We start from the raw sequence: 9,930 nt of genomic DNA, 5'->3' as shown, positions 1-9,930 counted from the left end.
TTGTTGTGTATTTTATCTTTAATGTGGTTCTGCTCTTAACTTCGGATGCGATCTGTACCGGTTGCGTCCCAAGTGAAGATGGTGTAAGATGAGTGGGATTGGCTGGGCTGTTAAAGAGGTGTAGCATGACATATGAACCATTACCACATGCCGGACAGATAGTGGTACGGTGGCACCATTGATTCGTGCCCAATATGAATTAAGGCGTCTATACCATCCAGATCTCAGTTGTGCCAACCCTACTCTGGTTTGTTGTGGTAGCTGCTGTTATTCTGCTGCAATCGTAGGCGGGTGTTTTTCGAGGATTGTATTATCTCAAGTATTCTTGAATTGCTTTCTCAACTACATCAGTGTGAATACAATTCAATACTGCTTTAGAGGCTCATGAAGATCTTTCCTGACAAGGCTAGGTGTTGGGTGCCAATCCATAATGAGGATGGGTGTACAAAATTTCAAAGTTCTATATAAAAACCAGTAAGGAAAGTAATAAAGTCGGACTGGGCCGACTATATGATTCCCTTCACCAGTTTGGGTATATTCCACATATGTATCCCAACATGAAATTCAACGAACTTAAATCTGAACCGATTTCAACGACACTTACAGGAAATTAATTTTTTTTATTAACTTCAGTACATTGTACAAATTTCATGGGTGTACAAAATTTCAAAGTTCTATATAAAAACCAGTAAGGAAAGTAATAAAGTCGGACTGGGCCGACTATATGATTCCCTTCACCAGTTTGGGTATATTCCACATATGTATCCCAACATGAAATTCAACGAACTTAAATCTGAACCGATTTCAACGACACTTACAGGAAATTAATTTTTTTTATTAACTTCAGTACATTGTACAAATTTCATGGGTGTACAAAATTTCAAAGTTCTATATAAAAACCAGTAAGGAAAGTAATAAAGTCGGACTGGGCCGACTATATGATTCCCTTCACCAGTTTGGGTATATTCCACATATGTATCCCAACATGAAATTCAACGAACTTAAATCTGAACCGATTTCAACGACACTTACAGGAAATTAATTTTTTTTATTAACTTCAGTACATTGTACAAATTTCAATTTACATTAAATTGGACGAAAATATATATAGGAGCTATATCTAAATCTGAACCGATTTTCACGAAACTTATCACACATCATTCTATACTCTATTCTGCACGCTATTCAAAATTTCCTGCAAATCAAAAGATATATAGGGACTTTTATGCACCATTTACAATAATTTGGACGAAAATATATATGGCAGCTATATCTAAATCTGAACTGATATTCACAAAACTTAACACACATCATTCTAGACTCATTTCCGTACGCTGTGCCAAATTCCGTACACGTCGAAAGATATATAGGGACTTTGGTGCCTCATTCACCTTAAATCGGACGAAAATATATATATGGGAGCTATATTTAAATCTGAACCGATTTTCTCGAAAATTAGCGCACATCAGTCTAGACTTAATTTAGTGCGCTATGCCAAATTTTGATGTTACAAACATATGCACAAGGACATAATACCCTGTACCACAATGTGGTGAAGGGTATAAATATTGCGATCTCTATCGTTATTTCAACAGACAGACATGATTATTAATGCTATATGAGGTCGCACCGTGGTAAGTATTTCGAGATGTTGCCAACGGAATGACAAGTTTAATATACACCCCATCTTATGATGGAGGCTATAAAATTTCTGGCTCAGACAGTGGTTTAAAAATATTCTTAAAAAGTTGATCTCAATCCGAAAAAAAAAACGAATGTAAAAAAATTTTTCTGATAGTAATTCAAAAAAAAAAATATTCTTTGAAAAATCCAGGTCATAGCAAGGTGGTTAAAAAATATTTGAGAAACCCACCCTCTGATATTTGAATCATTTTCAGATTTTAATCATTGTTAAAATTGTTCATCGATTACTTACAAAGGTTTCACGCTACCTTTGTATAGATCTATGTAGCAGCAAGGACTTCCATTGAAGATGTCTGTGCATAAGTTGTTTGGCTACAAAGGTTCCGGCACAGAATATTACTACCACTTCGCAAATTGTAAAACATACTCACTTCGCTTGGAAATAAACATAAAATACATATAAAGGGATATGACCTTTGTATCCAAGAGCTATGCATGAAGATTGACAGGAATTTACAAATTTTGCTATGAAGCTTCTTCTAACCCCCCAAAATACAAAAAAAAACAAAAACAAGTCAAAACGATGTTAAGTTCGTCGGGATCAACATTTTTATACCTCCACCAAAAGGTTGACATTCAAAATATCTAATATTAATGGAAGGATCCTAGGAAAAAACTCATGCTAAGATGGGACCTTGAACATACTGAAAAAGACGATCATTTTCAGATTTGAATCATTTTCAAGATTGTTCATCGATTACTTAATACATCAAACTATATATATTAGAATCATAATCATAGACTGACTATGCCTTCAAACTGTACTTTATGTTTTCCCCCCCAAAAAAATGGAAAACAACGAAGATAATCCCAATGTAATAAAAAACCAACAACAACGAAAGTAAACAGTACAAGGTGTACAAAAGTGGATGAAGTGTATCGTCGTACATTGTGCGAGTTAATGTCATGGCACATGGACGGGACGGTAAATTTCTCTTGATTTTGTTTTTATCAGATGTGTTTTTTTTTTTTGGTTCATTCTTTATCAATATGTAAATATTTAGATCCACTATGGGTGAAAAAAAATGTTGCATACACATACAAACATTCACATATTTCGATAACATTTTTTTATTTCCATATATATACCTATATAAATATGTATGGCTGAATTGTATATATATAGTGAGGATATAATAAAATACACAAAAAACCCCAACTATTCAAAAATATACTCGTATATATGTGCATAATAAATAAATATGTATGATGATCAACTTCTGGGTTGTATGCAAATAGGGGAAGTTCTGTTGCCCCAGTATATTTCCTTTTTATTCCAGTTGCCAATGATGACAACAACATAACGACGTCATCGAAATACAAACTCAATGTGAGTATCACAAAAATAGACCATGACTTAAGGTAAAGAAACGAAGAAGAAAAATGTAACACTTACCGATTTTGAGGTACGTCCACTACCTCCTGAAGCGCCACTACCAATTGATCTACCACTTCCACTGACGCCACCGCCTCCACCAGCACCACCTCCAGTATCGCTAATTTGATTTTGTAATAGAGTTTCAATTTGTTTGCGTAGTGCTAAAATCTGGAAAAAGAAAAAAAAATCGGAATACAAATAATAGGTGAATAAAAACGAACGAAAAATTTACATAAAAATGGTACAGAATAACATGAGTCAAGGTAACTGCGTTGAATGGCGTACAATAAGTGTGAGTTATATATTTAGAATTTGACACAATTTTGAACTAGTTTTTTCCTATCGTGGCCTGAATTTCCGTGCGATTTCAATTTTGATCATTTAAACGGCAAAATGAAAAGTGGGTGAGTACTAAAATGTAGTATTACGTCGAACTTGTTATCCTACCTCCACCATGAAGTGGATATTTAAAATAATATAAATATACGGTATGCCGCACTGTTAAAAATTTAATTTCAGACACCCGTTCGATACATATATATGGAAGCTATGTCTGCATCTGCACAAATTAAAAAAAAAACACAATAGCGTCATTCTAGTCTCAATTTAATAAGTTGTGCAAATTGTCGTGTCAATCGAACAAGCATTAGGAGTTTGGTACATCATTTACCTTAAATCGGACGAAAATGTATATGGAAGTAATATCAAAATCTGAACCGATTTCCACGAAACTTATCACACATCATTCTAGACTTAATTCAGTTCGCTATGTCAAATTTCGTGCATATCGAAAGATATTTAGGGATTTTGGCGCACCATTTACAGAAAATCGGACAAAAATATATATGGGTGCTATAGCTAAATCTAAACGATTTCCACGAAACTTAGCACACATTATTATAGACTCAATTCAGTACGCTGTGACAAATTTAGGGACTTTGATGCACCATTTACCTTAAATCAGACGAAAATATATATGGGAGCTATATCTAAATCTGAAACAATTTTCACGAAACATAGCACACATCATTATAGACTCAATTCACTACCCTATGCCAAATTTCGTGCATATCGAAAGATATATACGGACTTTGAGCTATATCTAAATCTGAACCGATTTCCATGAAACTTATCACACATCATTCTAGACTTAATTCAGTTCGCTGTATCAATTTTCGGACAAATCCAAAGAACGAAAATATATATGGGAGCTATATCTAAATCTGGACCGATTTTCTCCAAATAAGTGACATGTGCCAAATTACATCGGGTCATAAATGCGATGTGCTTTGTTCACAAAAATACACGGATGAACGGACGGACGGACATGCATAAATCGACTCAGAAAGTGATTCTGTGCATATTCTCAAAAGGAACCATGGGTCTATCTGGATTCCTTTTGCCTGTTACAAACATATGCACAAAGACATAATAGCCTGTACCACAGTGTGGTTAAGTGTATAAACAAAAGCAAGTAACCATCAAAAGGTTGACATTAAAAATGTCTAATATTAATGGATGGCTCCTAGGAAAAAAACTCATACTAAAATGGGACCTTTGGAAAACTTTGGAAAATATTAATAATTTTTGGAACCGAGATGTATTATACAATGAGAATACAAAATACCAAATTACAACTAAATCGGTTGAAAAGCGTGTTTAAAAGCCCCCAAAAATACCGAATATAGGGGGTACTATTATATGGGGTCTACACTGAAACTTGAGTCACTATACATAATATTTGGTAGTGAAATTTGACACCCAATGAGAATACAAAATATCAAATTCGGTTGAAAACGCGTCAAAATACCGAATTTTAGAGGGTACCATTATATCGGTCCTATGTAGACAGGTATTGATAATTTTTGGTACGAACACACCCAATGAGAGCCCAAAATGTCAAATTACATCCAATTTAGTTAAGAAACGTCTCTGAAATACTCAAAATACCAAAATTGTGGGGTACCATTAAATGGGGCCTCGGGGTACCAATATCAACATTTTTTATAGGCAGATTTTTTACCTAATAAGAATTCAAAATTCATAATTGCAACCAATTCGGTAGAAGAATGTATATTCTTAGAAATTTTCAATACACATTACCAAATTACAGCCAATTGGGTTAAATATCGTGTCCAAAATACACATTTTGGGAAGTCAGGATATATGGAGGCTCTATCAAAATGTGAACCAACGTATTTTAATTTTCAATAACAAATTCTAGAAATACTATCTAGCATATTGCGAGCTCTAATTAACTAACTTTTAACGAACGGACAAGGCTGAATCGAAATATGACTTTGTTATGGTAAATAGTATTTTCAGGTGTTCCAAACGGAAAGACAAATTTAATAATCAATTCACCATATGGTGGAGACAATTACCAATCTTAATTTATTTAAATCTCAATATTAGAAAAATATGAATTTCTAATTATTATTCTTTAAGTAATTCATTGGTATTATAATTTATTTTTAAAAGGTGAAATGTGCCATTTTATTTTAGCTTATAAATCAAATTACTAATTTAATTAAAATGTAAATTATTGTTTTTATTTAAGCATAAATAAATTAATTTATGTTCTTGGTAATTATTAATTGAATAAATCTGGAAATATATATATTATAAATGGTACTTTGGTAATGGAGTTAACTCTCGAATAGCGGCACTTTGTACTTTTAACAAAAAAGTTTAAAAAAATCAAAATTGACTTGGCAAATATTCAATTTAGATACTTTCGAAGCCAAATGGCTAATAAGGGTATATACACATTAATACGACAAAAAGGTGTCTCATCGAAATATTGATGTTATACCCCATGTTTCTTTAGACGATATACGTTTTAGACAATTTGAAGTTGATTTACATATATCCACCCGTCTAGCTGTCTGTCCTTGCGGCTGGTGTTCACGATAACTCGCAAACGGAGTAATCCAAACTTTTCACATCGAAATATTTCTTTAAACTTAAATCAAGTTCAAAGATATTCCCCATCTGTACACTACTTTTAGTACGGCCGCCACATAATGTTCAAAATTGTGCTAATAAAGGATATATTATATTGCACAATCTGTTATCTTTTTCAAATCTATATCAAAACCGAAAAGGGCATCGAAAATGTTTTAGGGCAATATCTTCTAGAAGACATAACCTATTTAGAATTGCCAGTGGACTGATTAAAATTTCATATAAAGCCTTAAGAGGTTAGGTCCCACTGTTGGAAAACGGCGAGGATTACCACTTTTTGGGATGTATCGAAATTGGTACTAGGGTAATAATTTTCAGAAACTGTAACCTATTTGAAATTTCCACAGTGCTTACTTACTTAGCTGGCTTGTGTCGTTCCATAAGCCGAGCTTAACCCTTTGAGCCCCGAATTTTTTTCCGTAATCATAGAACAATTTTCTGTTCCCTGATTTAATGCAACTATTCTAATGTACATTCTTTCTGAAAAATAAAAGGCCAATATCAAGAAAACAAAATGCAAAATCGTCGAAAAAAATCATTTTAAATTATTTTCAATATTCTGTTTTACAAGAATCAAAAATAATTCTGATGGCAGAATTCGTACATTTCGAATACGAAGCGATTTAAATAATTTGAACTGTATACACAAATTAGTACTGTACACTTTTTTGCCCTCTTCTCTGTACTAAAAAGCTCATAACATTACCAAAAATTTGAATTTTTAGATTTTTCTCGTGATATGTGTCGTCCATAATCTGGTCTTGACAAAGGGAATCCAAAGAATGCATATCTACTAACTGTATAATAAATATAAGCTCTAAAACATTTTGTTGCAACATTGGGCCACAAAGGGTTAAAAAATATTTCCATGCGCGTCGATCTTTTGCGCAGTTTTTCAAATTTGAAAGACCATATTCGGCAATGTTGTCTTCCACTTGATCTTTCCATCTTATTCGTGGCGTTCCCCTTCTGCGCTAACCATCAGTTTTTTCACTTTTACATGCCTTCTGGGCTGGGTCATCTTCATCCATTCCGCCAACGCAGATCGGCCCATAGACCATTCTGAGAATTTTTCTCTCAAACACTCCAAGAGCTGCCTCATCTGCTTGCGCAAGTACCCATGCTTCTGATCCATATAACAGCACAGGTCGCTGATACTACCCGTAGAGTGTGAGATTGGTCTGGCGGGAAGTGGCCTTCCTTTTGAATTGCTTACTCAGACAATAGTAGCATATATTGGCCAACACTATACTCTCCAAATTTAAAAACTGATGTCATTAGTTTTATTTATGGCGGTACCAAGGTATATAAAATCTTTAACTACCTCGAAGCTTTAGTTCTCCAGTTCCACAGTCTATTGGACGGCTTGCGCGTTGATACCATCAGCTTGGTCTTCTCGCCGTTTACTGCCAGACCCACTTTGGCAGACTCCTTCTCAATTTGTTCAAAGGTGTATGTTACCGCTCTCAATGTTCGACCCATTATGTCGATGTCATCGGCGTAGGCGAGTAACATGTGTTGTTTGGTGTACATAGTGCCATTTCCGTTCACTTTTGCCTCTGTATAACCTTTTCCAGCAGGATGTTAAAATGGTCACACGACAAACTGTCACCTTGTATAAATCCTCGTTCGGTATTAAATGGCCCCGAGAGGTCCTTCCCAACTTTAACTGCTAACCTTGTGCCAGTTAAAGTTATCCTGCATAGCCGTAATGGCTTTAAACACCTCTGAACGGATATGGCTGTCGAATGAGGCTTTATAGTCGACGAATAGGTGGAATGAGTCAATGTGTTTTTCGTGGGTTTTTTCAGGATTTGGAGGATGCTGAGGTTCCAATGAGGTTCCAATCATTGGGCATGCATTCCTCTAGCCAAATTGCACTAATCAGCTGGTGCATGCTCCTTACCAGCATCTGACCACCAGTCTTGAATAGTTCGGCTTGTAACCCATCGGCACATACTGATTTATTAATATTTTTCAGTCGATTGATTGCTATTCTGACCTCATCTTGGCTAGGTGCTAAACACTCTATACCGTCATCTATTATTGGTTCTGGAGCTACTATTAGATACCAGAAGTTTTTCAAAATGCTCCTTCCAGATCCTCAGCACGCTGTCTGTATCTCTCACCAGGTTTCCTTCTTCATCTCTACAGGAGGATATGCCTGCACCAAAGCCTTCGGTTTGATGTTTTACTCGTTGGTAAAATTTTCGGACTTCATTCTGACTCCTGTACATTCCATTGTAGGAAAACGGCGAAAATTACAAACTTTTTGGTATGAAAAACGCACAGCAATCCTAAACTAGACTTCTTCCCATATTGACAGTTTCCAAACGGGGACCGCTATAGCCCTCCTACAATCCTGACCTTACTGAAGACCTAGGCCACTTGTGTACAAAATCTCAGGGCTTCGTATCGCAATTTTGTAATTGGAAATAATCAAAAGACCATGGCTTATTATCCAAAAAAATTATCTCTAATCCAGAATTTATATGCCAAAATGAATATACTGGTGGTGGGTATATTACATCCGGTACATACCGGATATACACATGAACACAAATATAAATTGATTTTGTAAAATTGAAATATGTACATACCTATATTTCAAAAAGTAATAAATGAATGTTTATCTATACGTTTCACTTATTACATAATAAATGTCCTTTTTTCAACTTCATACAAAAATTTCCTTTACACCCAACAAGATTCCAATATTCAGGAAAGAACAATATTCCAATATTCAGAAAAGATGCTAAATGTATATTCTTACCTAATCCTTTATTCCATTTAAGGTCCATACATTTTTGTAGGTCAAATTGAAACATATCCTTGCGACACTAATGGCATTCCCTTATCAGCACCAAACCAATCAGCAATTGATAACAACAAACACTTATCAGTACATAAACAATTGCTGCGGACCACAATTTGGAAAACATAAAACCACAATCAAAGATTTATTTTACAAAACCACAATTTCAAACAAAACTCCTTTTCAGATGATTTTTATTCTTGGAGTTCAAATTGCCACAAAATATCTCCAATGTCTCTCTTTCTTTGGCGATATACCTTTTTGGCGTTCAACTGACTGACGTCTTTCTACTACTATCACTACAGCGTCAAACTCTGGAGGAAAGTGAAAAATCGAATTTTCTATCTACACATATTTTGCAACTTGCGGCGCGCACCGCATCGCATCACACAGCACAACAAACGTACACACGCACGCACCCAGCCTTCCAGCTTCTTTTGCACCACTGCCCTCCTTTTGTTGTGTTGTTTCTGGTGCGATGGGATGTGCTGCACATCCAACCAAACCAAACAGCACAGAAACATTTGTGTCTCACACTCACCTCCATTTCTTTGTCGGAACATAATTTATCCAGTTCCTCTTTTTCCCTTTGGGTATCCGCCAACATGGCAATAGCCGTCTTATTGTCAATTGCTGGTGGTGGTGATCTGGGACGTTCCCGATATTCATCATCGCCAGGACCAGCAGTTTCTTCCAAAATTTCATTGGCCAAATTTGTCAATTGACCTTTAATTGTATTTAGATTTAAGTTATTTAACCAAGACATTTTAGCTCACACACACACGGAGACACGTTCACATTGATTTTCTTTCGATTCCGTTTAATTATTTTGCGGATTTATATTTTAAAATTGTATTAATTTTCTTCCAGATAACAAAATTTAGAAGAAAAAATGTTGATGATGATGGCAAAATCAAAAATCTGTCTTGTATTTATTATTTTGGTTTTTGTTGTTGTTGTTTTCGTTTTATCGTTTGCTTCGTATTTTGATGTTATTGTGTGAGGGTAATGTCAAAAACAGCTGTTCATCGTTTTTCCAATTGGGACACAAATTGGAACGAATTTG

At 35.0% G+C, this 9,930-nt stretch overlaps 1 protein-coding gene across 1 annotated transcript; it reads right to left on the bottom strand.

Annotated features, from left to right (window-relative positions):
- Positions 1-3,100: 3,100 nt before the first annotated feature.
- On the bottom strand, positions 3,101-9,688 carry LOC133322864 (uncharacterized; the record flags this gene model as incomplete). The annotated part of the gene is made up of 2 exons (XM_061531817.1): positions 9,406-9,688; positions 3,101-3,250 (listed from the first exon to the last, which is right to left on the bottom strand). Coding segments are annotated over exons 1-2 (375 nt in total), but the record flags the coding sequence as incomplete, so codon positions are not given.
- Positions 9,689-9,930: the final 242 nt, after the last annotated feature.

Source organism: Musca vetustissima, unplaced genomic scaffold (assembly GCF_032173495.1).
Source record: "Musca vetustissima isolate MV318-11 ecotype Yass unplaced genomic scaffold, APGP_CSIRO_Mvet_v1 utg1190, whole genome shotgun sequence".
Taxonomy (NCBI): Eukaryota; Metazoa; Arthropoda; class Insecta; order Diptera; family Muscidae; genus Musca; species Musca vetustissima.
Note: the sequence above shows the minus strand (reverse complement) of the source record. Positions and strands in the feature narration are given on the sequence as shown.